Raw genomic sequence first — 27,814 nt, 5'->3', positions numbered from 1 at the left:
AGGTGCTGACGTTTGCGCCGCGCACGAACTGGTCCGCCATGTTAGTGTTTGACGCAGGCGCCATTACAGGAGAAGTCGCTCCCGAGGCGACCGTGCCAGCTTCAGCTGTTGGTCCCCTCAGCCTGCGGGGACTTTTAAGAGGCTTTCTCTAGCGAGTAAATACTCGAGATTAGAGGCCATGAAGAAAGGGGAACAAGGAAAAAAAAAACAACCAAGGGGGAGGGTTCTGGCACGGAGCTTTAACGCGTCTGTTGCAGGCGCCAAGTTTACTTTGATGAGGAAGACGTGCATGATGAGGAAGAAAGCCTCGTCCCGGGGCCCCACTGTGCAGTGGATAGGAACAACTCCCATTCTGTCTCGTCCCCTCCTAGAGCCGACCTCACGTATTTTTAAGCAAAGGCTGGGAGCGCCTGAGCGACCTGCGTTCTAAACAGGGTGCGCTCGGGCTCCTCCAGCGCCCAGCCCCGGGCGGCCCGCCGCACGGAGGTCGCCCTGGCTCTGTCCCCAGGGCAGGAGGCTCTACGTGGCACCCCTGACAAGTGTCAGCTGGAAGTGGGGTGCCAGGGACTGCGAGCCCGGCTGGGCAGCAGGCTCGGACCGCACCCTAGGGCGGGAGGAACCCCGCGGATCGCCTCGCGGGCGGAGACGGAGGAGGGTCCGCCAATGGGCCGCGGAGCCCGCCGGGGGCGGGGCGGAGGCCGGCGCGCGCCGAATTCCCGGGCCAACTTCCGGCGGGTGCGTGCTGGAGCGGCGTGGCGAGGCTCGCAGGTGCGTGAACCCCTCTGTTTTTTCAGCTGGTGCGGGAGCCGCGTGTGTGCTTTTGACTTGTGGGTGTAGCCTCAGCGGCGGGTGGTTCTATTGGAACCGGTTTAGCGGATTGAAAAGGGCCACGCGCTTTGCACGGCGTTGACCGAGGTCGGCCTTGTGCAACCTTCCGATTCTGAGACCGGGTCCAGGTTTTTTGTGTATCTTTGCCTTTTAAGACAGACCCTGTCCATCGATGGGTTTTTAGCATTGGCACTAACGGTCTAGCTGGACCACTTTCGTGTTTGTTTTCTGCTTTTTTTGTTTTGTTTTGTTTGGGTTTTTTGAGACAGGATTTTTCTGTAGCTTTGCGCCTTTCCTGGATCTCACTCTGTATCACCCACGGGCCTCGAACTCACAGAGATCCGCCCGGCTCTGCCTCTCGAGTGCTGGGATTAAATGTGTGTGCCACCACCGCCTTTGACAAATCTTTGGGAATGTTTTTACCCGCAAGTTGCCTACTAATTAACTGACGCCCAAGAAAGAAAAGTCTCTCCAGGTCTCCCAAGCAGTAAGGTCCTTTGATTCCAGAGTTCTGTCCTGACCAGTACTGCTGTTTCACAGAATCTGAGTAGTAAATAAAAACTGTGTTCTTGCGCTGCTGCCCTTATTCAAACTAGATATAAAGATCTATTGGGGCCTTTAATCCCAGCACTCGGGAGGCAGAGCTAGGCAGATCTCTGTGAGTTCGAGGCCAGCCTGGTCTACAGCGTGAGTTCCAGGACAGGCACCAAAACTACAGAGAAACCCTGTCAAATCTATTGGCTTCAGCTATTTCTAAGAAAATGACACACAGAATTGAACTAAAAGCCTTGTTATATGTGTATATATATGCATCCCTTGCATGCATCTATGTGCCCCACGTGCCTGCAGTGTCCCCAAGGAAGCCGGAAGAAGGCGTTCCTTCTCTGGAACCAGAGTTAGGATGTTTGTGAGCCACCGCGTGGGTGATAAAGATTAAGCCCGGTCCTCTGCAACAGCACTAAGTGCTCTTAACCGATGAGCCACTTACCAGCCTGTTTGATTTTCTTTAAATATGTAACCCCAAACTAAAGGATCAATTTAGAAGTTACAAAGGACAGTTTCCTTTTTCCTGTAACCCATCTTCTGCTTAGGTAAATGCCTTGATAACTCCTTTGCACACACCACATTTGGTGCTATAATTTGAATAAAAGCCTTTATTCAGAGCAATAACTTTATTTCTAAACTACAGTCTGTCTTTGTTATTGTTGCTCCTGTTTGTGCAATGACTTGATAAGTTGTCTCTATACCTAAGGTATCAATTTAAGTAAGGAAAGTCATATAACAAATTAGCGTTTCCTATTTCTGGGTACTTTGGAAGGTTACCTCAGTTCATTCTTAACAGCTAACTAAACGTAAGCAAATGCCAGTAGTCAAGGGAGATTATGTTAGGATTTGATTTTGGCTTCTTTAACAGACTTCCAATCCAGGGTATCTCGTAAACTCTTACATCATAAGCCTGCATGAGGTGAATATTGTGTACCCTAATTAAGCTTGCCTTGTGGATCAGAGAAGCAGAGAAAGCCATAGCCAACCTCACCTTGCCATCTTCAGGAATCCACTGACTGAAAGCCTGAGTCCTCACCAGAAAGTATCTCAGCTGAATTGCCTTCGTTCCTGCTTCCTCACACTTTATATACCTTTCTCCGCCCTACGTCACTGCTTGGGATTAAAGGTGCGTGCCACTAGTGGCTGGCGCTAGATACTCCAGTGGTGGAAGAATCACGAGCCATGGTTACCTTTTTAGAGCTTTATTAGGAGAAGGGGGGAGGGCAAAGACAGAGACAGCGCGCGCAGATAGAGTACAGAGAGAATGCATGGGAGAGCACGTCCACTTTTTAGGCTGGGACGCAGTCACAAGCTGATGACATAAAGGACAGAATCCTTCAGACCCTGAACTCACAGAGATTCAGATGATCTCTGCCTCCCCAGTGATAGGATTAAACGTGTGTGCTACCCCTGCTTGGCCTCTGTCTAATCTAGTGGCTGGCTCTGCCCTCCGAACCTCTGGCAAGCTTTATTGGGGTGCCCATGATATCCCCACATCTGCAAGCTAGAGATGACAGCCAGATGATTCTGTCACTTGTTTTTGTACAGCCACCAAGTGTGAAAACGGTGGTAGAGCCCAGGCGTGGTGGTCCACACTTGTGACCTCAGCACTGGAAAGGCAGAGGCCAGAGGATCACTGAAAATCTGAGACCTGCATAGCAAGTTCTAAGGCAACCAGCGATACAGAAAAGACCCTGTCTTACCAAAAAGAAGTGAAAGAGAAAGTTTTAGTGCACTGGGTGGTGATGGCACGTGTTTGGGAGGCAGAGACAGGCTGGGCTCAATGATCAGTGAGTTCAAGGCCAGCCAGGTCTACAAATCAAGTTCCAGGACAGCTGTCACAGAGAAACCCCATCTCAAAAAAGCCAAGAAAAAAAAAGAAAGAAAGAAAGAAATGGTTTTAGTGCACTAGAGTCCAAGTTGCAGTGTCCGTAATAATGTAATTGTATAGAAACACAGTTGTGCTTATTTTGTTATGAACCTCCTGTTGTTCAGAGCTCTGGTTAAGGCAAGTAACCTGTGCCAACAGTTTACATCAATAGTCTTTCAGGACGATAACACTCACCCATTAATGAACTGTACCTTCTTGTTTTCTGACGTTCTGCCTCAGAGTTTGGACAGTACACAGATAGCTCTCAGATATATTTATTTTCTGGCCCTTGACAGAAAAAAATTGTGTACTGTTAATACCTGTTCTCTATACCACGCCAAGGTTTAAATTACTGATGTTTTAAATTTAAGACATCAACACTGGATATAGCAGCACATGTCTATTGTCTCGGCTACTTGAAATGCTGAGGCAAGAAAATCTCTTGATCCCAGGAGTTCGGGTCCCGTGTAGACAAAGTAGCAGGTCCCCATCTCCTAAATAAGTAAGCAGATATCCAAATCCATTTTCCTACTAAGGCATAATGGTTATCAGACCTCCCAAAAGAAGACTGTTTATGTATTATTTCTCAGATAAGGCGCTGTGTTAGTATAGAGGGTTTTTTGTTTTGTTTTGTTTTTAATTGGTTGGCTAGAGTTTTGTTGTTTTTGTTATAACATTACAGACTGGGTAGTTATAAAGAAAAGATGTTTGATTGGGCTTATAGTTCCAGAGGTGTGCAACAAGGGGGCCCTTCTAACTATCCGTCTTTCAGTGATAGAGCATCCTCGGCAAGAGAGACATGTATGCATGTTTGCATTTCTGTTTGGTCTCTGTCCCTCTTATTTAAAAAATAAAATTAAATTAAAAAACCTTAGGACTCCACTCCAAAGGCAGACAGCAATATATCTGAGTTCTAGGCCAGCCAGAACTCCATAGTGAGACCCTGTCTTGAAACCAAACAAAAACCTTCTCTAGTTTAATTATGGGTGCTCTACCCTAGTGCCCTTATCTAAACCTCTCAGTCCCCAGAGGCTCAGTCTCTAAATACCACAGTTATGTCATTTCTGCTCTCTGATACCTCACAGTATGGATTTAAATGCAGCACATAAAGCTTGGAGGGTGCTCAGAGCCTGCCAGGAGCTGAACTACTGTTCTTTCCTTAACTGAACTATAAGCGTGTCTACCTCATTTTCACGTGCCTTTTATCATGACTATGGTCGTTTCTTTCCAATTCAAACCTCCAAGTTTTGGTGTGGGTTTGTTTTTTTTTTTAAGTATATATGAGTATTTTGCCTACGTGCTATTTATCACATGTGTACCTTGTGCTCAAGGAAGCCAGTGAAAGGGGTCAGGGCCCCTAGGCCTCTGGAATTAGACACTTGTTCGCCGCCATGTAGACACTAGGAATTGAACCCAGCTCCTCTGGAAGAGTGGCCTGGGCCATCTCTCTAGCTCTTGTTTTATTCATTGAGGCCCAGTCTTACTATATATCAGCCCCTGGCTGGCCTAGAACAGAGATCTGACTGACTCTGCCTCCTAAGTACTGGGATTAAAAGTGTACACCACCATGCCTGCCATAAATCCCAATTTCTAAATAATGAACCTCTGGATAAAAATATCATTTGCAAAAACAAATGATTCTGTTAAAATCCCATTTATAAATTATGATTTCTATAGCTGGGTGTGGCAGTACCTGCCTGTAATTCCAACACTTGGAAGATGGCTGAGACAGAAGGTTTGCCATGAGTCTGAGGTCAGCCTGAGCAACATAGTATGACTTTCTCAAAAACCCCAAAAGAATGACTGGAGAGCTGGCTCAGCAGTTACCAGCAGCCACACAGTGGCTCACAAAACAGCAGGACCAGTGGATCCAACAACCTCTTCTGGTCTCCATGGACACCAGCGCACCTGTGGTGCACAACAAAATAAAACACCACCAGCAAAGAAAAGGTGCTTCTCTAAAATGCACGTGTTCTAAAATGTCAGTCGTGGATTTCTTCCCGCAGGTCTTCTTTTGCTTCTGAATTCCTGCTGCACAGAAAGCAATGGCAGCCCGGGTTCTTGTAATCGGCAGTGGAGGAAGGGAACATACCCTGGCCTGGAAACTTGCACAGTCTCCTCATGTCAAACAAGTGTTGGTTGCCCCAGGAAATGCAGGCACCGCCTGTTCTGGAAAGATCACAAATGCTGGTAATTACGTTTCAAAATAGGGGTTAGTGGTTAATATTTGTTGGTAATAAATGATAGCTCACATAGGACCTTTAATAAGGTGGGCTTCTATTTAAAATGGTAATGTGAATTCTGTCTGTGTGATAAACATAGGTATGTATTCTAAGCCTTATTAACCACTGTGATTGAAAAGGTAGCAGGTGCCTGGTGTAAGTTAAAAGCATTTTGTATGTGTTTATGGAAAAAGAGTTCCTGAGTACATTCTCTGGGTTTGTCTGTTTACTGTGTAACCAGCATTGGTGACAAGGACAGTCACATTATTGATGCTGCGGAGTCACTTAACTTGGAGTTTCTCATGGTGAAAACTACTAACTATACCCACAAAAGCAAAGCCAACAATTACCTCAGTTTTCAATTACCTTACTAAGGATAGTACTTAGTTTATTTGGTTAACCGAAGATATTTCTGCACATGTGTGGGTATATGTTTTCTGTCCACAGCTGTCTCCATTGATGATCACACTGTCCTTGCTCAGTTCTGCAAAGATGAAAAGATTGAATTCGTGGTTGTTGGACCAGAGGCCCCTCTGGCTGCGGGTAAAGTTCATTTCTCTTTGTTACAACGCACTCAGTACCAGCAGAAATTTAGAGATCATTTATCCAGTTGGTGGATGGGGATTCATAATAACACATTAGAAGAGGCCCTTTCAGCCTTTAAAGTTGGTGGGTTTCAGGTTTTTGGGTTCCCCCCCCCCCTCAGACTTCAATGATAAAATGAAACAGGGATGAAATTGTATCTTTTCTGCTCTGTTCTAGCGTCTTTAGTGATGTATGTATTCAATAGGACAAATCCAGATGTTCACGTAGAACAATTTACTTTTCCTAGGTTGTTTGTTTGTTTGTTTGTCTGGATGTTTTGTTTTGGAATGAGGTCTAGTTATAGGGCCCGAGTTGATCTACAGTTTGTAGATCCTACCCCATCCTCGGTTAGCTGGGAATAAGGTGCCACATTGCACAGCTCTTTCTGTATTCCTAGAATGACCTCTTAGTAATATTAAGTTTTATATATTTATTATGTATACAGTGTTCTGTCTGCATGTATGCTTGCAGGCCAGAAAGGGCACCATATCTTATTACAGATGGTTGTGAGCTGCCATTTGGCTGCTGGGAATTGAACTCAGGACCTCTGAAAGAACAGCCAGTGCTCTTAACCACTGAGCCATCTCTCCAGCCCTATTCTGCTAATAAATAAAAGACAACATGAAAAAAGCTAATTATCAGTTCGACTGCCCCTTGACCAACTGTAGATTTAATTTAATCATAATTTTCATATTCAGTGAAAATCCCTAGGCAGATCATGGATCACCTAGATTTCTATTTGCTTCTATAGGGATTGTTGGGGACCTGACCCGTGCAGGAGTACGATGCTTTGGCCCCACAGCCCAAGCAGCTCAATTAGAGTCCAGTAAAAAGTTTGCCAAAGAGTTTATGGACCGACATGGAATCCCGACTGCACAGTGGAAAGCATTCACCTCACCTGAAGATGCCTGCGGCTTCATTATGAGGTGGGTGGAAGGTAACCTTTGAAGGACAGATGTTCTTAATGTATGTGAACATAAAATCACTTTCATTCTGAAAACACATTGTTTAAGCTGACTAGTGGTGGTACACACCTAATCCCAGGAGGCAGAGGCGGGTGAATCTCTGGAGTTTGAGGACAGCGGGGTCTGTAGGGTTTAGAGAAAAATCAAAAAGACAAACATAAAAAGGAAACAGAGAGTTCAGTTCTGAGGCTTTCGCGGTTTATATTGAATTAGTTATGGAAAAGGTAACTCTCAATAAAACAATTTCCTTTTTGAACACCACAGTAAGATGGGATTCTCCAGCACTTGGAAACAGAAGGAAGCTGAAGGATCAGTTCAGCCTGGCTACATGGACCCAGTCTCAAACCAAAGGAAAACAAAAACTCGGGTTCTGTACATTACCCGTAAATACTCTCGTAGATTATATGCTACTGTCTTCACGACTAAGTAATCTCTGAGAGGAAATACATACTGTCCTGCAACTGACAAACACAGTAGTATGTTATCACAACAAGGTCTTCAGCTCACGGCCATCCCCCTGCTTCAGTTCCCCACGTGCTGGGATAACAGGTGTGAGACACCATACCTAGATTTTTTATTTTATTTTTTTATTTTTTATTTTTTTAGATGTATTATTTTATGTGTATGGGTGGTTTCACCTGCATGAATGGCCTGGTGTCCAGCAAGGTGGGAGGAGGGCTTAGATCCCCTGGGATTGAAGTTAACAGACAATTCTGAGATACCATGTGGTGCTGGGAATTGAACATGAGTCCATTATTAAATACCCTTCTCTCCACTTGTAGAAACCTTTGAGAAGTCAGTGAATTTGCAAGTGTATGCCTCTCCCCCTCTTTCCCTCCCTGCCAGTCAGCATGTTTTCCTTTCAGTGGGGTCAGGTTCTTTTTTTAACCACTTACTTACTGTGTGTGTGTGACTTGTCACATCCATAGACTCAGAGGACAACTTGGAGGAGTCAGTTCTCTCCTACCGCCATGTGGGTTACAGGGTTCGAACTCAGGTCAGCCATCTCGCTGGCCCAGGTTCATTCTTTACTCATTCTTCATCACACAGGGTTTCTTAAACACTGAATACTGTTACTGTCCTAGTAGCCAGATGCCTTGGGTCAGTGATGGCTGTTAACTTACTCTGGTTGAACTTCCTTCCAGATCCCCAGTCCCACTCCATTGCTTCGAGTGTTTCTGGAAATGGCCTGTGGATATCTATCTGCCTGTGTTAGTCTCGCGAGGCAGTATCTTTGACTTAAGTGAGAGTCTCTGCTTTGTATCTTACAGATTATTTCATGTCTGCTCTACAAATCTCCTTAATGTTTTAAAGAGTATTGCTTATTTGACCTCACTATATGTGAAAAAAGCAAAATTGTACGTGCTGTATGATCAAAATTATAAAGGAATATATGAGAAAAAAATCTTGACAAGAAGTATCTGAAATGGCCGGGCAGTGGTGGCGCACCCCTTTAATCCCAGGGCTTGGGAGACAGATGCAGGTGGATATTTGTGAGTTTGAGGCTAGCCTGGTCTACAGAGTGAGATCCAGGAAAGGCGCAAAGCTACACAGAGAAACCCTGTCTTGAAAAACCAAAAAAAAACAAAAAAACAAAAAACAAAAAACAAAAAAAGAAGTACCTGAAATGATAGTGAAATAATATTTTTTTCCTGGGTACATTTTAATTTTGCTGAAGCATACTATTACAAATCACAAAACAGTTTAAATGTTTGCGTTGTGAGGATTTTGTTGGGTGATCAAATCTGCCCTGTCTTCACAGCGCCAACTTTCCTGCTTTGGTTGTGAAGGCCAGTGGCCTTGCTGCTGGGAAAGGGGTGATTGTTGCAGAGAGCAAAGAGGAGGCCTGCAGAGCCGTGCAGGAGATCATGCAGGTAGGTGGATGCTTCTGAAAGGTTCGTTCTCTGTGTATATGAATAAATACTGCAAGTCTACAAAGTGGCCTCCCAATGTCCCAAGCACACCAGAAGGTTGGTTTTCATTACTGTGTGTCATCCATTTCTAGAAAATGGCTAGTACAGAGCTACGCCAATTCCTAAACCATGGCTCATTATTTTGAAGTAAGTTCTAGCTTACTGGAAGGCAGAGAGTCTTTGACCCGTGGGATTTACAGATAACTCTCCACGCATCCGTGAGAACAAGGGCATTTGTCCTCTGTGTTTGAAGTCTTAACAAAGCAGAGTGGTTGATGGCTACACTATTTCTTCATGATCCATATCGATGATTATGACTTAACCTCTTAGAGGATTTTCACATACGAGGTTTTGTTTAATTTTATAGACAGAACCCACATGGTCACACAGGAAGAAAGATCCAATGGTGATCAGAAAGTGTCAGAAATGTGGGCTCTGCCTGCTGCCACACCATAGACCTGGGAAACTCACGTGTCGGGTCTTGGGAAAGAAGTCACAGTGCTGGTGTGCTTTAGACTTACAAAGCCTTTTCTCTTGAACTCCACTTAGGAAAAGTCTTTTGGAACAGCTGGAGAGACGGTTGTTGTGGAAGAGTTTCTGGACGGGGAAGAAGTGTCTGTATGTACAGCCGTCTCTTTGCCTTTGCCACGCCCAAAACAGACTCCATTTACTCTGTTAGTGTCATCTGAGGACAGGAGCCCAGCAGTTTAAAACAAAGGATTATGCACTCTTAAGATTCAGATGAGGAAATGTGTGTTCTCTTTTAATCATCCCCTACACCAGTGGTTCTCAGCCTTCCTAACGCTGTGACCCTTTAATACAGTTCCTCATGTTCTGGTAACCCCCAACCAAAAAGTTATTTTCGTTGCTACTTCATAATTGTAATTTTCTACTGTTAGGAGTTGTAATGTAAGTATCTGTGTTTTCCAATAGTCTTAGGAGACCCCTGTGAAAGAGTCAGTTGACTCCCCGCTACTGCTGCCGCCACTGTGAACACTCCCATCCTGTCATCCCAGGGGTCGCTTGTTGAGAACCACTGCCCTAGACATTAGTGGGGACACTTGGATTTAAATCACACTGTGGAGGTTCTATACATTCATGGTCTTTGTTTCACATATAGCTTATTACACAGTAAGTGCTGGAATAGCATCACCTTATATACAGTATGAGTGCCTGGCAGTCTCAACAGTAGCAAGGTTGGTGTTTGTCCTGGATAGAAGCCCAGTTTGCCCCTAGGTTGCTACAAATGACAGCTCCTTTACAAGTTGAATATCCAAGATCTTCTGGTTCCTGCCATGTAACTTGGAATCATTATTCAAGTTTTCTTCAGAAGTGAAAACTTTTCCTCTAAGAAGAGTCCTGTTTGACTTCCTGACTAATCTGTTTTCTCCACAGTGTCTGTGTTTCACTGATGGGAAGACAGTGGCCCCAATGCCCCCAGCACAGGACCACAAGCGATTGCTGGATGGAGATCAGGGCCCCAACACAGGGGGGATGGGAGCCTATTGCCCAGCACCTCAGGTACTGTATGCTGTCACTAATCAGCAGTCTGGCTGTCTTTCAAATGAGAAGTTGCCTCTTTGGGTCTCTAATAACCGCTTCTGAAAAGCTTTGAGGAACTACCAGCCAGTCTAAGAAACAGGAAATATAATGAGGTCTGACTGTGTCCTCCCCCAGCCTGTGTACGCCCGTATTTTAATCCCGTGAGACCTGGAGTTACTCTCTTCCTCTCTGGATCCAGGGCCCAGCACACAAAACAAGTATGTATGTGTAACGAGTTGAGATCCGGGACAAGCCATAATTGTGCTCTCTCTACTTCGGACTGGCAGGCGATAGCCAGATGTAGTGCTGCACACCTTTAATCCCAGCACTCAGGAGGCAGAAACTGAAGCATCTCTCAGTTCAAGGACAGCCAAGGCTATACAAAGAATCTCTGACTCAAAAAAACAAAAACAAAAAGGAGAAAAGAAATCTCCATTGTTGAAATAGAATGGATTAGCTCTCTAGAAATCATTTTTATTTGTTCTAGGACAGCCTGGGCTACATAGTGAGACCCTATCTTGAAAAAAAGGCAAAGCATCTTTTTATAGGTTTCAATAATAGTGATTTTTTTAGATATCTATCTGTAAGCCTAATTTCCACAATTGAGCTTACAAGCTCATATGCATAAATATGTAGGCTTAAAATGTGCATGGACTATACTAGAAGAATACACTAAGGAGCATGAGGAGGGGAGAGAACTCTTCATTTTAGCATTCTGTCTGAGGAAACTTTAAGGTGCATATTTTTCAGCCCTAGGGATTGCCACTGGTGAGTTGGGAGGAAGTGCGGGCCCGTCCTTCTGTCCTTGACATCATTTACTGGGCTCAGAGCGGCAGTGTTCTGACATGTGTGTGAAGGAGTAAGGAAAAGTGAGATAGACACCAACGCTTGCCGCCAGTGTGTCCTTGAATAGGAAACATTTTCTCTCTTAGAGTACTTTCTGTTCTGTAAAGATAAGGGCCATTGTGAGAGTGTTTTGTGTGTCTCTCTATGGCCCTGGCTGGCATGGAACTCTTTGTGTCGACCAGGCTGGTCTCAAATTCACAATCTACCTTCCTTTGCCTTCCAGGTGTTAAGATTAAAGGAGTACACCTCCACAACCAGCCTAAACAATTTTTTTTTTTTTTTTTTTTTTTTTTTTTAGAAAAACAATTACATTTAAATGTTTCTGTGTGTTCCCCAGGTTCCTAAAGATTTGTTACTAAAAATTAAAAACACTATTCTTCAGAGAACCATAGATGGCATGCAGCAGGAGGGTGTGCCTTACACAGGTAAGCAGGCTGGTGAGGATCGTTATATAGGAATGTTCTGCTTTGTCTGGAACCTCATTCTCTTTCTACAACTTTATTTAATGGTTAGTATTAGAAGCTTATAGTCTAGGACGGGGGTCGTAGCTTGGTTGGTAGAATACTTGCCTGGCATACATGAAGCCCTGGGTTCTGTCTCTAGGACCACACACTTGGGTATGGTGGGGCACACCTGTAATCCCAGCACCTGGGATATGGAGGCAGGAGGATCAGAAGTTCAAGACTGTCCTCAACTACAAAATGAGTTCAAGTTCAACCTGAGTTATGTGAGACTTTGTCTCAAAAACAGTTCATAGTCTAGGTGTTATAGTTATAATGCAATATTGTCATTACATCATTACAGACTTCCTTTCTCTCTCTCCTTCCCTCTCTCTCTTCTTCCCTCTCTCTTTCTCTCTCCCTTTTTAATAAAGGAATTCTCTATGCTGGTATCATGCTGACCAAAGATGGCCCAAAAGTTTTGGAGTTTAATTGCCGTTTTGGTGATCCAGAATGCCAAGTGGGTAACAATAAATAAAATACTGCCTGGTGTGGTGGTATATGTCTTAATCCCAGTACTTAGAGGCAGAGGCAGGTAGATCTCTGAGTTCAAGGATGGCCTGGGATACAGAGAGAGACTCTGTCTCTAATAATAACAACAATAATAATAATAATAATAATAATAATAATAATAATAATAATAATAATTTTTAGAAGAAAAGCGTAGTTTTGTTCTCACAGTTTATCAGTCTTGAAATGATTGCTTTGGGGAACATTTCAGTTGCTATGCCAATGGATAAAGTGGAAGAAATAAATAAAGGGGGGACTATTAAAGTTCATCTCGTCCTGCATATTGATTCTGTTCTTCCAGGTAATCCTCCCACTTCTTAAAAGTGACCTTTATGAAGTGATTCAGTCCACCTTAGATGGTCTGCTGAATACATCTCCGCCTGTTTGGCTAGAAAACCACACCGCCATAACCGTTGTCATGGCCAGTAAAGGGTATCCTGGAGCCTATGCCAAGGGTGTGGAGATCACAGGTGAATAGTGGCTAAGAGGTCGGGTTACAGTGGAACCGGGACTGGTAACACAGCAGGCTCCTCCGTGGGAAGGAGAGCACCTTTTCCTCCCACGGGTCTGAAACCGTCAGACCCTGGAGAGAGTCTTGACCCCATCGCTTAGTGTATGTGAAGAACTGCTGTTTGTTTCCTTTCCTGCACCAGGAAACGTGAGTAACCTAGTCAGGTTTCCAGAGTAGCCCCACTGCAGCCTTGCACTTCCACCTTCCCAGAGCCAGGGTGGATGCGAGAACATTGGCACAAGGAAGGTTTTAAAGGCACAAGCTCTGTTTCATGGGTTTGGCTGTTAGAGTACCGTGTGCCGGGTCACGGTCTCTGTGACAGAATTCCAAGTCTGAAAGGGCCAGTTTCTCCCCTCACCCCGTTTTTCACAGGCCATGAGAGAGCTGCTTGAATGGTATTAAGTCTGTTTAGAGATGAGATCGAGAGGTTCCATGCTTTATGGCCAAAGACCTCTGTGGTCCCTGGCATCCTGTGGCATAGCATTTATTAGTACTCAAATAGTGTGTTTGGTTCAAGAACTCTATTTATTCTCTTGCCCAGAAAAATAAGCGAGAAGTCTATCATCTTGTAACCTCACAGTCAGGAACTGTTTGCTTGTGAACAAGAGAACAGAGAAATGAGGTTGAACCAAGGGCCTTTGTATTGATGAAATTTCCCCTAAGAAGTGTAACTGATTCCATTCAAGCAGTATTGGACAAACCAGCGGGCATAAAGTTTGTGCTGTGTTGTCAGGACGCTCAGAGAAACCTTGGCTAACACATTACCACAGCTGCTCTGGAGAGAAGTGGGGAAAGGAGGCTAGACTGTAGGTGAGAGAGGGCTGTTATAACTGGCTGTCTCACATGTTAAAAACAGTCGAGTTCTCATCTTTCAACCTCGTGTGAAGAAAACTTGACTGGGCTGTATTTCCCTCCCTCATTGAAACTAAGGCTTTGTTCTGTTTTTTCTCATTGCCCAGAACCTGGAATTTTAAATGAGGACCACAGCACAGGATGAAATATTATTTCCTACCTTTGTTGCAGGGCATGATGGTGTATGCCTTTTAGTCCTGGGACTTGGAAGGCAGAGGCAGGCAGATCACTGAGTTTGAGGCTAGCCTGGTCTACATAGTGAAGACCCTGTCTCAACAACCAACCACTTTGTTCACTCTCTTTTTACAGGGTTTCCTGAGGCCCAGGCTTTAGGACTCCAGGTATTCCATGCGGGCACTGCTCTTAAAGATGGCAAAGTAGTGACCAGTGGGGGCAGAGTCCTCACAGTAACAGCCATCCAGGAAAATCTGGTGTCAGCCCTTGAAGAAGCCCGGAAAGGACTCGCTGCTATAAAGTTTGAGGGAGCAGTTTATAGGAAGGACATTGGCTTCCGTGCTGTGGCCTTCCTCCAACGGCCCAGGTAAAGGTTCCCTCCGAGACAGTCAGGGGCAAGGTTCAGAACTGGCCTGCATCGCTGTGGAGGAAGTTCTCTTAGCCCTATGCCGTCATCCTGTAGTCTGTCTGTGGAACTGATCTTAGTTTGTATTTTGTTGGAATCTTAACTATTATAGGCTGAGACAAGAAGGGCATCTCAAAATTGAGGCCAGTCTATAGTAAGGCTTTACATGTCTGCCTCCCCCCCACCTCCCAAAAAAACCCTGATCACTGATCAAAGCAATGGTTGAATACATGGGAACCTCTTCTTGGCGATAGATTATCTTTGACAGTTTGTCCAGACTACAGTGATGAAGATTTAACCCTTGAGTCAGTATGTGGTTAAACATTCTTGAGCTTGAATCACGGTTCCTGGTTTGTCCTTTAGCTGTTACTTGACTGTATTTTTAATTACTGATTTATTTATTAACATTTATTTCCTTATAAATAAATAAATCTGGTTGCCACATGAGTGTTTGATTTTTTTTTTTAAATGTCACATAGGATCACATTGCTTTTATTTAGTTTTTCAGTGTATGTGTGTGTGTGTATGTGTATGGGGTGAGTGTTTTGCCTGAGTGTATGCATGTGTACCACATGTGCCTGGTGCCCTCGGAGATCAAAGAGGGCATTGGGTCCCATGGAACTGGGCTTAGGGATGGCTGTGAGCCACCATGTGGGCACTGGGAACCAAACCCAGACCATCTGCAAAAGCAACAAAGGCTCCTAACCACTGGGCCATCTCCAAAAAATAATTTTTAGCAGCTTATGTTATAACATGAGTGAAAGACAGGTTTTTAAACCCTTCTGTAATATATTACACTAAAATACTGTGCCAACTCATAGAAATTCTCTACCTTAAGACATTGAAGTTTGGTTTGGTTTTTTTGTTTGGTTGGTTGGTTGATTTGGTTTTGTCTTTTTTAACCAAGTTGCACCATGACACCTTGGCTGGCCTGGAAGTCACAGAGAGCTTGCCACCATCCCCAGCAAGGAACTTAAATCCTGTTTTTTTGGTTGGTTAGTTGGTTGGGTTGTTTTTATTTTGGTCTTTTTGAGACAGGGTTTCTCTGTGTAGCCCTGGCTGTCCTGGAACTCAGAGATTTGCCTGCCTCCTCTGCCTCTGCCTCTGCTTCTGCCTCTGCCTCTGCCTCTGCCTCTGCCTCCACCTCCTGAGTACTGGGATTAAAGATGTGCGCCACCACCACTTAAATGAAAAGAAATGAGATGTCATGATGCCAATTGTTACCTGTAGGTTTTGTGTCCTGTATGAGAGTGACCCTGGACTGCAGGCACTGAGCTGGTTAGCAGTCCTCAAGTACCCTAGCGGCTTGTCTTAAAACATTTCTGCACCTGTCACTGCATTCCAGCAAGCCAATTTCTCATTTTTCAAGGGGAAACTAATAAATTTACAGTGCCATTCACAGACTTGACTTCTACATGACAGACCTGCGCTTTTATAATGCCATGTCAGTTTTGTATCTCTGGCCCTGAGCTATGAGAACGGATGGGGCAGGAAGAACTCCTTCTGGTATTTGGGGATATTTTTACAAAATTCTTAACAACCCTATTTCTGGGTTTTTCTTTGTTTGAATTTGGTTTGGTGTTTCATTCCTACTCAAACTGAAGTTGGCTTGAGAATGGATGTTGTAGATCCCTCTATTTAAAAGTAGAAGGGGCCAGGCAAGGTCCTTGTCTATAGGTCAGCACTGCAGAGGCTGCGACTGCAGTATTGGGCGTCTGAGGCCAGTTTAAGCTATTCAGAAAAAGATAGAATGGTGGTGTGCAAGTGAGTCAGGACTGGAGAGTTCCTGTGTAACAGATACAGTTTCCATTTTACTAGGTGAGAAAAAATAGGTGGCGATGATCCTGCACCAAATTGTGCCACTCAGTTGTACAATACACTTAAAAGTGGCTAGGATGGCAGATTGTGTATGTTTACTACAATTTAAAAAAAAATTCAAGCCAGCTGTGGCAATGTACATCTGTTAAGTCCAGACCAACTGGGAAGGATGAGATGTACATTTCAGTATTTCAGTTCCTAGTGCCTGCTCTAGAACATTTATATCCAAGTCTCTGGGGGTACAGGCACTGACTTAGAACATATTGAGCAACTTAGTGGATAGAAAACCAAGTGAAATGTCTTCTGCTTTTTTTTTTTTTTTTTTTTTGAGCTGAGGACTGAACCCAGGGCCTTGCGCTTGCTACCACTGAGTTAAATCCCCAACCCCTATTTTTTTTTTTTTGCCTTTACAAACTCGTGTGTGTGAGTATGTGTGTTCCCATGTGTGGCTGTATGTGAGTGTGTACCTACATGTGGAGGTCTGAGGTTAATATCAAGAGTCATGTCAACTCCATCTCATCCTTTGAGAGAAGGTCTATCATTCAAACTCAGCTCCCTGGTCTGGCTAGTGTCCAGCCAGCTTGACTGGGGACCCCCATCTCCACTTGGCTAGGATGGAATGATAGGCAGGCAGCCATATCCATCCAGCATTTCTGTGGCAGATGCTTTATCCACTGAGCCATTGCCCTTGCCCATGCATGTGTTGTTTGTTTTGTTCAAAATAAAAATACCTTTCCCTGCCGGGTGTGGTGTTGCAAGCCTTGAATCCCAGCAGAGGCAGTGGCAAGCAGATCTCTGAGTTCCAGGGGAGCCTGAACTACATAGAGAGACCCTCTCAAATAATAATAATTTTCCCTGGCATTAAGATGATATCTTAGTCTTCATTTTCATTTTCTTAGGGGCCTGACTTACAAGGAATCTGGGGTAGACATTGCAGCCGGAAATATGCTGGTTAAGAAAATTCAGCCTTTAGCAAAAGCCACCTCCAGACCAGGTAACTTGGACCCTGCGCTCTGCGAATAGGTTCGTGGGATTGGGAATTGATTGGGCCTTACATTTAGCTGGGGAAGTTTTTCACATTATTGCTAGATGTCCTCCAAGTCATTCTTAAGCCAAGCACGTCATCTCCCGCCTTCTTGATCAGTTCTCTGTGCACTCTCAGCAAATGTAGCTCTTATATTAGCCATTGTCAGGAAGAAAGTTGGAATATTCATGGTAGACTCATCGATTAAAATGCAACAAGTAACTCGTCTCCTGTCCAACAGGCTGCAGCGTTGACCTTGGAGGCTTTGCTGGTCTTTTTGATTTGAAAGCAGCTGGTTTCAAAGATCCTCTTCTGGCCTCTGGAACAGATGGTGTTGGGACTAAACTGAAGGTAATCAGACACTGGTGATTCAAGGCTGTGTGAAAGAGAAAGGGGCATTTGTCTTTTATGACTTTTATGTTTATCAAATAGCCATTTCTTAACAGCATGCATGTCCTAAAAAAAAGAGCCCTGGCAGCTAACCACTTATTTTAACCATATAGCTCAGCTACACATTTTATTTATTTTATTTTTTTTAAGATTTATTTATTCATTATGTATACTCTCATTACAGATGGTTATGAGCCACCATGTGGTTGCTGGGAATTGAACTCAGGACCTCTGGAAGAGCAGTCAGTGCTCTTAACCTCTGAGCCATCTCTCCAGCCCCTCAGCTACACATTTTAGACAGTAGTGTTCGGGTTCCATTGGTTGGGAGGGGTAGAAAAGGGGTGTTGCTGCATAACCTGTCCTCGTCTGAGGTGTTCTGAGCAGGTAGCCCAGATACATCGGTGGTGGCGGCTGATCTCTGTGGGGTTGTCTGCTCTCTGCAGATTGCCCAGCTGTGCAACAAGCACCACACCATTGGTCAGGATTTGGTCGCCATGTGTGTCAACGACATCCTAGCACAAGGAGCAGAGTCCCTCTTCTTCTTAGACTACTTTTCCTGTGGAAAACTTGACCTCAAAACCACTGAAGCTGTAGTTGCTGGAATTGCTGAAGCTTGTGGACAAGCTGGCTGTGCTCTCCTGGGTATGATCCATTGACCCACGGGTCCTCTACTGCCTATTGGACATGTAGAACTGAATGTGATTGATTGGTGTCATGGAGGAGACTTCAGATCACGAAACAGGAAAAGGAAATGTAGATAAAACAACCTGCGTAATCTTAGACCCTGTCCCAGTCCCATACTCCTGAACTGCCAGGCAGGCTGTCTTTCTCCTCTGTCTACTTCCCAGCTGGGCCTAAAACAGGGAAGATGGTGTCCTAGAATTGCATATGTTAAACTAGTTCCCTCAGAAGAGACATAAAGAATAAAATGTAACTGGTTTACAGCCATTGTTTAACCACATACACGGGAGGAGGAGTTTTAACTATCTCTTCTATTCACGTCAGGGTTGGTGTAGTGGTGGACCTACAGTCCTAGCACTCGGAGGCTGAAGCAATATTACTGAGAGTTTGAGCCAGCCCAGGCTACACAGCAAGACTCTTGTCTCAACAGAAACATTCACTACTATTGTCTATAGACAAACCAGATCTCAAGACCAGACATTGCCATTCAACTTGTTTTGTTTTATTTGTTTGGTTTTTCAAGACAGGGTTTCTCTGTATAACAGCCTGGCTATCCTGGATCTCGCTCTGTAGACAAGGCTGGCCTCGAACTCACAGAGATCCACCTGCCTCTGCCTCCCGAGTGCTGGGATTAAAGGCATGCACCATTAAGCTTGGCTAATTTCAAACATTTTTACAATACAGTTTCTAAGTTGGAGTCAGTTGCCTCCCTCTCCTATCTCCATGTGATAGGAACACAGCGCTGTGCTCCTGAGAGTCTGCTGCCTCCCTCTCCTATCTTCCATGTGATAGGAACACAACGCTGTGCTTGTGAGGTGGCGTCAGGGCGTATGGAGTGGGGCAGTTCTGAGCTATTATCTGAAAGATGGAGTGATTGTAAAACTAAGCGGCTGGAGACATGGCTCAGCAGTTAAGAGCACTTGCTGCTCTTCCGGAGAACCTGGGTTTGGTTCCCAGAGCCCACATGGCAGCTCGCTGTAACTCCAGTTCCATTATGTGCTCTCTGTAGATGTCACGCAGCACACAGTATGGGATGTGGTGTTAAATGTAACTTCTGTCACTGTCTAAGATCCGTGAGGATCACAGGGTGTCTTTGCCCTTGTCTCACCAGGTGGGGAGACCGCAGAGATGCCCGACATGTACCCCCCTGGCGAATATGACCTCGCTGGGTTTGCTGTTGGCGCTATGGAGAGGGATCAGAAACTCCCTCAGCTGGAAAGGATCGCTGAAGGGGATGTTGTTGTTGGAGTAGCTTCCTCTGGGCTTCACAGCAACGGGTTTAGCCTCGTGAGGAAGATTGTGGAGAGGTCTTCTCTCCAGTACTGCTCTCCAGCGCCTGATGGCTGTGGTGGTCAGACTTTAGGTAAACCAGCCCTTGCTGCCCTGCAGCTACTGCACGGGTGACTGAGTGCCTGAAATGGAAGGACTCCACTGACCTACCGTTTTCCTGCCTGGCTGACACTCCAGAACTGATGTACTGTGCAAGGCCCCTTCCTTCGCTCATCGTCCAGTTCAGAATGGCTTTTAGGTTTGGGTTTCGAATGTGTGGGCTAAGTCTTTCTCTTATCCCTCCAATCCCCAGGGGACCTGCTTCTAACCCCAACCAGGATCTACAGCCGTTCCCTGCTGCCTGTCATCCGTTCTGGACGAGTCAAAGCCTTTGCTCACATTACTGGAGGGGGGTTGCTGGAGAACATCCCCCGAGTCCTGCCTCAGAACCTTGGAGTAGATTTAGGTGAGCTCACCAAAGGAACTGTCTGATTTACAGAAGAAAAGACATGTACCGTGGATAGTGAATGCACATATGATGTTTCTCTGTACAGCCCTGGCTGTCCTAGAACACACACACTCTCTCCCTGTAGACCAGGCTGGCCTTGAACTCATAGAAATCTGCCCTCTGCTTCTGGAATGCTGAGATTAAAGGCATACGCCACTACCGTATTTAGCCTCTTGCCGTGTTTGTTTAGTGCATTCTATTGTGTTTTGACTATGATCTATCACATGAGGTCAAGTGTGGCATTTTTCACTTTGGCGTCATGGTGACATTCAAAAAGTTTCATATTTTTGAAATATGGATGGATGCTCAACCCATAAAGCCATATTCTGGAGAGCCTTTGTCATTGTTTTAGTTGTAGACAATCTCCCTGTGTAGTCCAGGCTGGCCCTGAGCTTTCTGTCTCGGCTTCCCTAGGGATTATAGGCATGCCCCACTGTGCCCAGCTTCCTTTTTCCCTCTTCATAAAAGCTTCTTTGCTGAACTCAGAGCTTGGCACTGACTTCCTATTTAAAGTATTGTCTCCATCTGCTTTGTATGGTAGCATCATTTTTATGGAGGAGTATTCCATTTTATGTATGTACTACTGTTTGATTTTCCATGGCTGTTGACTTTTGGCCATTGAGGAGGTCATGGTAAGCATTTTCCAAGTTCATAATGGAATTAAACCAAATGGGGGCTGAGAGATGGCTCAGCAGTTCAGAGCACTTGTTGCTCTTGTAGAGGACCCAGGTTCATTTCCCAGCACCCACATGGCTGCACACAACCATCCCTAACTCCAGTACCAGGGAATGTGACCCCTCTTCCATCAGACCAGGTGCTCTGGAGGCAGATGGGGCTCCAGGAGTTCAAGGCTAGCCTTATCTACATAGTTTCAGGTGAGCTAGGACTATAGAATGAGACCTTGTTTTGAACAAACAAAAACTGAGCCAGGTGGTGATGTCACATGCTTTACTCCCAGTACTTGGGAGGCAGAGGTAGGCAGATGTCTATGAGTCCAAGGCCAGTATGATCTACAAAGAGAGTTACCAGACAGCCAGGACTGTTAGAGAAACCCTCTCTCAAAAAAACAAAAACAACTTGGGGAAGGAAAGGTTTATTTCACCTTAACGACTCTCAGGCCGTCACAGTCCATCACTGAGGGTAGTCAGGGCAGGAGCTCCAGGCAGGAACCTGGAGCTAGTAACTGAACCAGAGAGCACAGAGGAGTGATACTTACTGGCTTGTTCCCTGTGGCTTGCTCAGCCTGCCTGTTTTTTGTTAGTTGGTTGTTGTTGTTTTTGGTTTTTGGTTGTTTTGTTTTGTTTTTTGAGACAAGGTTCCTCTGTGTAGCCCTGGCTGTCCTGGAACTCACTCTAGCCCTGGCTGTCCTTGAACTCATCCGCCTGCCTTGGCCTCCTGGGTGCTGGGATTAAAGGCTTGCACCACCACTGTCCAGTCCTGTTGAGCCTGCTTTCTTACTTTACTGAGGACCACCTGCCCACTGCCGTGGCGCCGCACTCGGTGACCTGGTCCTCCCACATGAACCACTAAGAAGGTCTCCACAGGCCTGCCTGCCTGTAAGCAAGTCTTAAGGGGTCATCCCCCCCTGTGAGTCTTCACGGATCACTCTAGCTTGTGTCTAGTTGGCAAAAATAATATGACAAAAGCTAAATTCTCTCTCTTTAGAGACATTCTAAATTCAGTATAGTTTTTGGGGGGAGTTCTGGGGAGGGTTGGTTTGGTTTGGTATGGTTTGGTTTTTCGAGACAGGGTTTCTCTGTGTAGTTTTGGTGCCTGTCCTGAATCTCACTCTAGACCAGGCTGGGCTCAAACTCACAGAGATCTGCCTGGCTCTGCCTCCCGAGTGCTGGGATTAAAGGTGTGGCGCCACCATCGCCTGGCTCAGTATAGTTTTTGTAAATCAGATCTTATAACCTATACACTGAAGTTATCCACGTTACTTTATTGTTGATGAATTCTGTGCCTGTGTATGTAAATAAGCCTTTCCTGATGCTCCTGATAACAGTTGTGGTTTACAGCTTGTGACAGAGGAGGAGCTAAAAGTCAGCTCAGAGCCTAAATTTTAGAAGAAATTAAAGGAACCAGGTGTTTATCAGAAAGCTCTCTCTAGCAGAACTGCCCTTTGAGTAGTGCTGCATGGTGTTTAGGGTACAGCTTATCATCTAAGACCCGGCTAAACGTTTACAAAAGATGGCATGCCAGTCTCTGTGGTAACCAGTGACTAGCACATCTAAACCATAGGGAGGGAGGTTCTAAAGATCCAGTAAGTTAAGGGAACATAGAACCTACCTCCTACAAGTGTCAATAGTGACAAAATCCTAATCTGAAAGGACCATTGATAGTTTTACTCTACACAAACAGCAGAGTCTGGCTATGACTCGTTTTTGTGTTCTCTGTATGGGACAATAGAGTAATCCGGCAACTCTTGCTTATTTTGAGATGCTTGCACCTGGAAGATCCCCAAGGTCTTCTCGTGGTTACAGCAGGAAGGACAGCTCTCTGAGGAGGAAATGGCCAGAACCTTCAACTGTGGGCTTGGAGCTGCCCTGGTGGTGTCTAAGGACCAGGCAGACCAGATTCTGGACGACATTCAGCAGCGCCAGGAGGAAGCCTGGGTGATAGGCAGTGTCGTGGCGTGTCCTGAAGGTAACCGTTCCTTATTGGTTTCAGTTTAGCCATGCCAAAGCATCTGGCTTTACCCAGGGTGTCCTGATTCATCTACCCGAAGCCAGGACACATCTGCTTCCATTTGGGAACTTTGACGTCTCTTGGTAGTATTCACTGATGATTCACAGCTACACTGCACAGGATTCCTCAAACCAGCTTATTTCCATCCCACATTACCTCCCAGGAATGACCTCACTAGTGGGTTGAGGGCTGGGGAGAACACGCAGGAAGCATTTTACATGGCTGTGCTTCAGTGCTCTGGTGTGTTCTGCAGCTCTTAGCTGAAGTAGTGATTCTGTGTGTTCACCTTCAGTGTGCTCTGAAAAGTGAGAAATGGTAAGTGTTAATTAACCTGGTGTTTTAGTTCCTGTATGTCTTACTTCCAGAACAAAATACAATCAAGTTTCTTATGGTTTTCTATTATTCCTGTTAACTCATGGCTGTTCTTTCCTTTGCGTATAATTGAACTGAAGATTCCCCTCGTGTCCGAGTCAAGAACCTGATTGAAACCATGCAAATGAATGGGCCAAAGATGACAAATGGCTTCCAGAGAAGTAATTCCCCTGCCCACCAAAAGAAGGCAAGAGTGGCCGTCTTAATATCTGGAACAGGTGAAGCATGGCTCCTCCCCAGCACAGTGGTAGAGCTCGCCCTGCACCACCGTTCTCATAGATGGGGAGGAGGGCCTCAGAAGGAAGGGTGCTCTCTCCAGAATCGGGTGGGGGCAAACTAGGGGATGTGAAAAAACGGTGAAGAACGGGCAGACTGGTGCCTAGTGTGACCTCCTAGTGCACGCGAGGCAGGGCAGACAGATCCCTGAGTTAAATGCCAGCCTGTCTACACAGTGAGTTCCAGGACAGCGAGGGTTACACAGTGAGACCACGTGCTGTGCTGGACAGGCAGTTCAGCAGTTGAGGGCACTTGCTGCTCTTGAAGAGGACCTGGGTCCTATTCCCAACACCCACATAATGACTCACAACCGTCCCTTACTCTGGCTTCAGGGCATCTGACGACCTCTTCTTCTGAACTCTGGGCTTTTTTAATCCTAAACAAAAGAAAATGAGCCAGGCAGTTAAGGCGCAAGGCTTTAATCCCAGCACTCTGGAGACAGAAGCAGACGGATCTCTGTGAGTTCAGGGCCAGCCTGGTCTACAGAGTGAGTTCCAGGACAGCCAGCCATGGCTTTTACACCTATTTTGTATCATATCTTGATGGGCGAAAAAGCTTAAAAGTTGAAGTAGTAATTACATATGTTTCAGTATGTTCTTAAAGGTGAGAAATGGTAAATGTTACTAATCTGGTATTTAGTTTCTGTATGTCTTTCAGAATAAAATGCAGTATTCTGAAGTTGTTTTATCAAAAGTAAGAGTCCTGGGTAGACGAGCATTGTGCTCTATAAGATGGCTGTAGCATGGCACTGTTGTTTGCTTTTAGAACTCCCCCATCGCCTAGACTGAGTGGGCCGCATCCACTCTAGTGCAGGGATTTAGGAGTGCCCTGACTGTTCTCCACAGGGAGCATTGCTGTGAACAGTGTGTGTGAATAAACCTGTTGAAGGCCCCAGCATCCCTTTAGATGATAGCCCCAGGGCCATGGTTGCTTTGCGGGGTCATCAAATGGTTTGAGTGTATTTTAGCTCCAAGTTTGTGATACAGCAGAGAGGCCATTCTGAGGAGCAAGGAGGGCAGTGTGAGAGGACCGAGCTTCCAGACTGTGAGCTCACTTTTCCCTGTTTTCAGGCTCGAACCTCCAAGCACTCATAGACAGCACTCGGGATCCAAAGAGCACTACACACATTGTTGTTGTCATCTCCAACAAGGCTGGGGTCGCGGGCCTATACAGAGCCCAGAAAGCTGGCATCCCCACCAGAGTGAGTTCCCGCAGAAACAGCTCCCCTGCAGGCTGCGCCAGGCCGTTGCTGGTTTGCTTGTGTAATGCTGGCTGTTCGGCCCGGAGCCTCGGTGCACCACTGAGCCACACCACCAGCCCCTGCAGACTGTACTTAAATACGTACTCTGCTTTCATGGGGCCCTATATGTGGTTGTATAATCGTGGAACTTCCCTTTTGGGGTGGCGCTGGGTTTGCTGTTCTCCATCCTGCCTGTCCCTCAACCATCCCTCTAGTGGGTACATCTTCACCACTGAAGCGTGGTCTCTGTAAAGGTTATTTCTCTTTTCCTGTTACAGGTAATTAATCATAAACTATATAAAAATCGGGTTGAATTTGACAATGCTGTTGACCGTGTCCTGGAAGAGTTCTCTGTAGACATAGTCTGTCTTGCAGGATTCATGAGGATTCTCTCTGGCCCTTTTGTCAAAAAATGGGATGGTAAGCAAAAGTCATTTGCCATTACATTGGGAGGTCAGCTGAAAATGGACTCAGGAGTGATGAGCTTTCCAAACGACCCCCAGAGTGGACGATTTTAACGTAGACTGCATTAGCTCCTTTGCTTTGGTTGATTGAGGCCCAGACTGAGTTACAGACCAGTTCGCTCAGCTGTTGTCTCTGTCACTAATCACCCCTCTATGCAGAGGCCACTTCACTGTGAGGGAAGTATCACAGTGTTTAGAGATGAGAAAAAGTAACCTGAGCATCCTGAGGCCGAGATGGGCGGGCTGCAAGTTCCAGGCCAGCCGGTCGGATAGGACACACTTCTCAAAAGCCACGCAAAGGAGGGAGAGAAGGGAGAAAGAGCCTGAGTGTCCCGAGACGAAGAGAGCTGGGCGGAGGTCAGCCTTGATAGAATGTGTTCAAGGCCAGATTGAAAACCAAGAGCTCGTGACTGGAGAACTCTCCGTGATTAGGAGCACTTGTTGCTCTTGCAGAGGACCTGGGTAAAATTCCCAGCTCCGTGACAGTTCACAGCCATCTGTAACTCCATTTCCAGGGTACCCAACATCCTCTTCTGGCCTCTTCAGGTACCAGGCACATTCATGGTACACAGACATACATGCAAGCAAAACATTTGTAAAATAAAATGATAATTAAAGAAGAAACAAACTGGTAGCTGGGGGTTTTGTTCTGCCTGGCACGTACAAGGCCCTGGTTTGGTACCTTGTACCACAGAAGGAAAAATAAAGATTCGCGCTCTCCTATCAAACACACAGACAGAAGATAGCAAGGAAGGCATTGCTGCTGAAAATGCATAAATGTCTACAGTCTGTTGATGCTTTTCTTTGCACTTTATTTATTTACTTTGTGTGCATGGGGTGGTCTGGTCACCTCGGCTTGCTTGTGGCAGTTGGAGGGCAGTTTTTGGATCGGGTGCTCTCCTTCCCCTGTGTAGGTAGGTCCTGGGGACTGAGCTCAGTCATCGGCCTTTGCCCCGTTCTTCCTTAAAAGCTCCTCTGGCTGCGTCCTGTTGTCATTCTGTCCTGTTGTCATTCTGTGTGTATCTGGGCTGATTCCCCCAGCTGAGTCTCTAAACAAATGAGCACTTGTTCCTTTAACAGACTAAACAAGACCTAAAATTTCTGACCACTGCTTTCTGCTTTCTAGGGAAAATGCTCAACATCCACCCATCCTTGCTGCCTTCTTTTAAGGGTTCTAATGCTCACGAGCAAGTCCTGGAAGCTGGAGTCACGGTTACCGGGTGTACCGTACACTTTGTAGCTGTGAGTATGACCTTTCCTACCAAACTTGCCTCTCGTGTCTAGATGCAGAACACTGGTTTGAAAACGTGCTTCCTTTTCCAGGAAGATGTAGATGCGGGACAAATCATCCTACAGGAAGCCGTCCCTGTGAAGAGGGGCGACACAGTTGCGACCTTGTCTGAAAGAGTTAAAGTGGCGGAGCACAAGATCTTCCCTGCAGCCCTGCAGCTGGTGGCCAGCGGGGCTGTGCGGCTGGGGGACAACGGCAAGATCCACTGGGCCGGAGAGCAGTGAGGCCTGACTCAGGAGGGCGGCTGTTTGCTGGGTGCCTTTCCTCTCTTCACGTGGTATTGGCCCAGACTGAAATAGCTGCTAACAGAAGACTGTAACCGCCGGGCGGCGGCGGCAGAGCACACCTTTAATCCCAGGCCAGCCTGGGCTACAGAGCGAGATCCAGAACAGGCACCAAACAACACAGAGAAACCCTGTCTCAAAAACAAAACAAAACAAAAAGACTGTAACCCTTACCGCTGCCATTTTTTAATAAACAGATTCATTAAAAACAAAACTCATTTAGCATTTTAAGGCCTCCAGAAGTGGGAGGGTCTAGGCCAGTGTACTGAGTGCACACATATGAACCCTAACAAGAGACCACCAACTTAGTGTCTACCACACTTTCCTGCTCCTAGAGTTACCTGAATAAGCAATGGTCACACCCAGCACAAAGGCAGCTAGCTATCCTTGAACTGCTGAGCAGCCTGCACAACTGGATTCCTAAGGTACCTAGAGACCAGAGCCAGGTGGTGGTGGCGGACGCCTTTAATCCCAGCACTCGGGAGGCAGAGGCAGGTGGATCTCTGAGTTCGAGGCCAGCCTAGTCTACAGAGCGAGATCTAGGACAGGCACCAAAGCTACACAGAGAAACCCTGTCTCAAAAATAAATAAATAAAATATTTATTTTATGTATGAGTACTCTATCTTCATACGTGCCTTTATGCCAGAAGAGAGCATCAGATCCCTCTGAGATGGTTGTGAGCCACCATATGGTTGCTAGGAATCAAACTTAGGTCCTCTGGAAGAGCAGCCACTGCTCTTAACCACTGAGCCATCTCCAGCCCATACTTTTAAATTCAAAACAACAGCAAAGGGTTCCTAACCGCAGGAGATCATTAAACTGTAACCTTAAGAAGAATATAAGGTTGAGGATGCAGCTGAGCTACAACAGAGTAACAGATGGTCCTGCTCACTGCCTGGTGCAGGTAGGGAACCTCAGGCCTGTCCACTTATCATCACCCCTTGACTAGTAAGAAACCTCCATCAGGGGGTCTAAGTTCCATTAAAACAGTAACCTAGTCCTGGAGACTTTCCAACACAGGAAATTCTGTGGGTTAGTAAAGTCACACACTAATAGAAACAATATGAACTACTAAAAATCAGCATGTATTTATAATCTGAAAAGTAAAGAGTGCTCAGTTTGAGCCTCAGTACTGTAAGAATAAAAAGTGAATAAGTTAATGTTCCTGCTCTATTTCATGCTAATCGCCCACTGTTTTCAAAGGACTGGCCTCCAGGGAAGTTAACTGATCCCATGAC

The 27,814-nt window shown here is 45.6% G+C and overlaps 1 protein-coding gene across 2 annotated transcripts; it reads left to right on the top strand.

Moving 5' to 3' along the window:
* The first annotated feature begins 14 nt into the window (after nucleotides 1–14).
* Nucleotides 15–26,664, top strand: Gart (phosphoribosylglycinamide formyltransferase, phosphoribosylglycinamide synthetase, phosphoribosylaminoimidazole synthetase). 2 transcript variants are annotated; one of them, XM_036203643.1, is made up of 22 exons: nucleotides 15–768; nucleotides 5,251–5,434; nucleotides 5,914–6,009; nucleotides 6,803–6,977; nucleotides 8,779–8,890; nucleotides 9,479–9,547; nucleotides 10,325–10,450; nucleotides 11,655–11,742; nucleotides 12,192–12,277; nucleotides 12,629–12,797; nucleotides 14,000–14,231; nucleotides 16,988–17,082; nucleotides 17,354–17,463; nucleotides 17,946–18,144; nucleotides 19,295–19,546; nucleotides 19,766–19,918; nucleotides 22,400–22,606; nucleotides 23,101–23,238; nucleotides 24,367–24,497; nucleotides 24,815–24,956; nucleotides 26,127–26,242; nucleotides 26,324–26,664. In XM_036203643.1, exons 2-22 carry the CDS (start codon nucleotides 5,290–5,292, stop codon nucleotides 26,513–26,515), a joined length of 3,033 nt encoding a protein of 1,010 aa, XP_036059536.1. In that variant the 5' UTR covers nucleotides 15–768; nucleotides 5,251–5,289; the 3' UTR covers nucleotides 26,516–26,664. The 2 variants fall into 2 exon arrangements, with proteins under 2 accessions (XP_036059536.1, XP_036059537.1); XM_036203644.1 differs by lacking the exon at nucleotides 15–768 and adding an exon at nucleotides 2,368–2,500.
* Nucleotides 26,665–27,814: the final 1,150 nt, after the last annotated feature.

This window comes from Onychomys torridus, chromosome 12 (assembly GCF_903995425.1).
Source record: "Onychomys torridus chromosome 12, mOncTor1.1, whole genome shotgun sequence".
Classification (NCBI taxonomy): domain Eukaryota; kingdom Metazoa; phylum Chordata; class Mammalia; order Rodentia; family Cricetidae; genus Onychomys; species Onychomys torridus.
Note: the sequence above shows the minus strand (reverse complement) of the source record. Positions and strands in the feature narration are given on the sequence as shown.

Excerpts from the sequence above, each read along its gene's own strand:
- Gart (XM_036203643.1), top strand. The coding sequence starts at position 5,290 with ATGGCAGCCCGGGTTCTTGTAATCGGCAGTGGAGGAAGGGAACATACC. Across the intron at positions 5,435-5,913 it reads TGGAAAGATCACAAATGCTG|CTGTCTCCATTGATGATCAC; the intron begins GTAATTACGTTT and ends TTCTGTCCACAG. Across the intron at positions 9,548-10,324 it reads TGGACGGGGAAGAAGTGTCT|TGTCTGTGTTTCACTGATGG; the intron begins GTATGTACAGCC and ends TTTTCTCCACAG.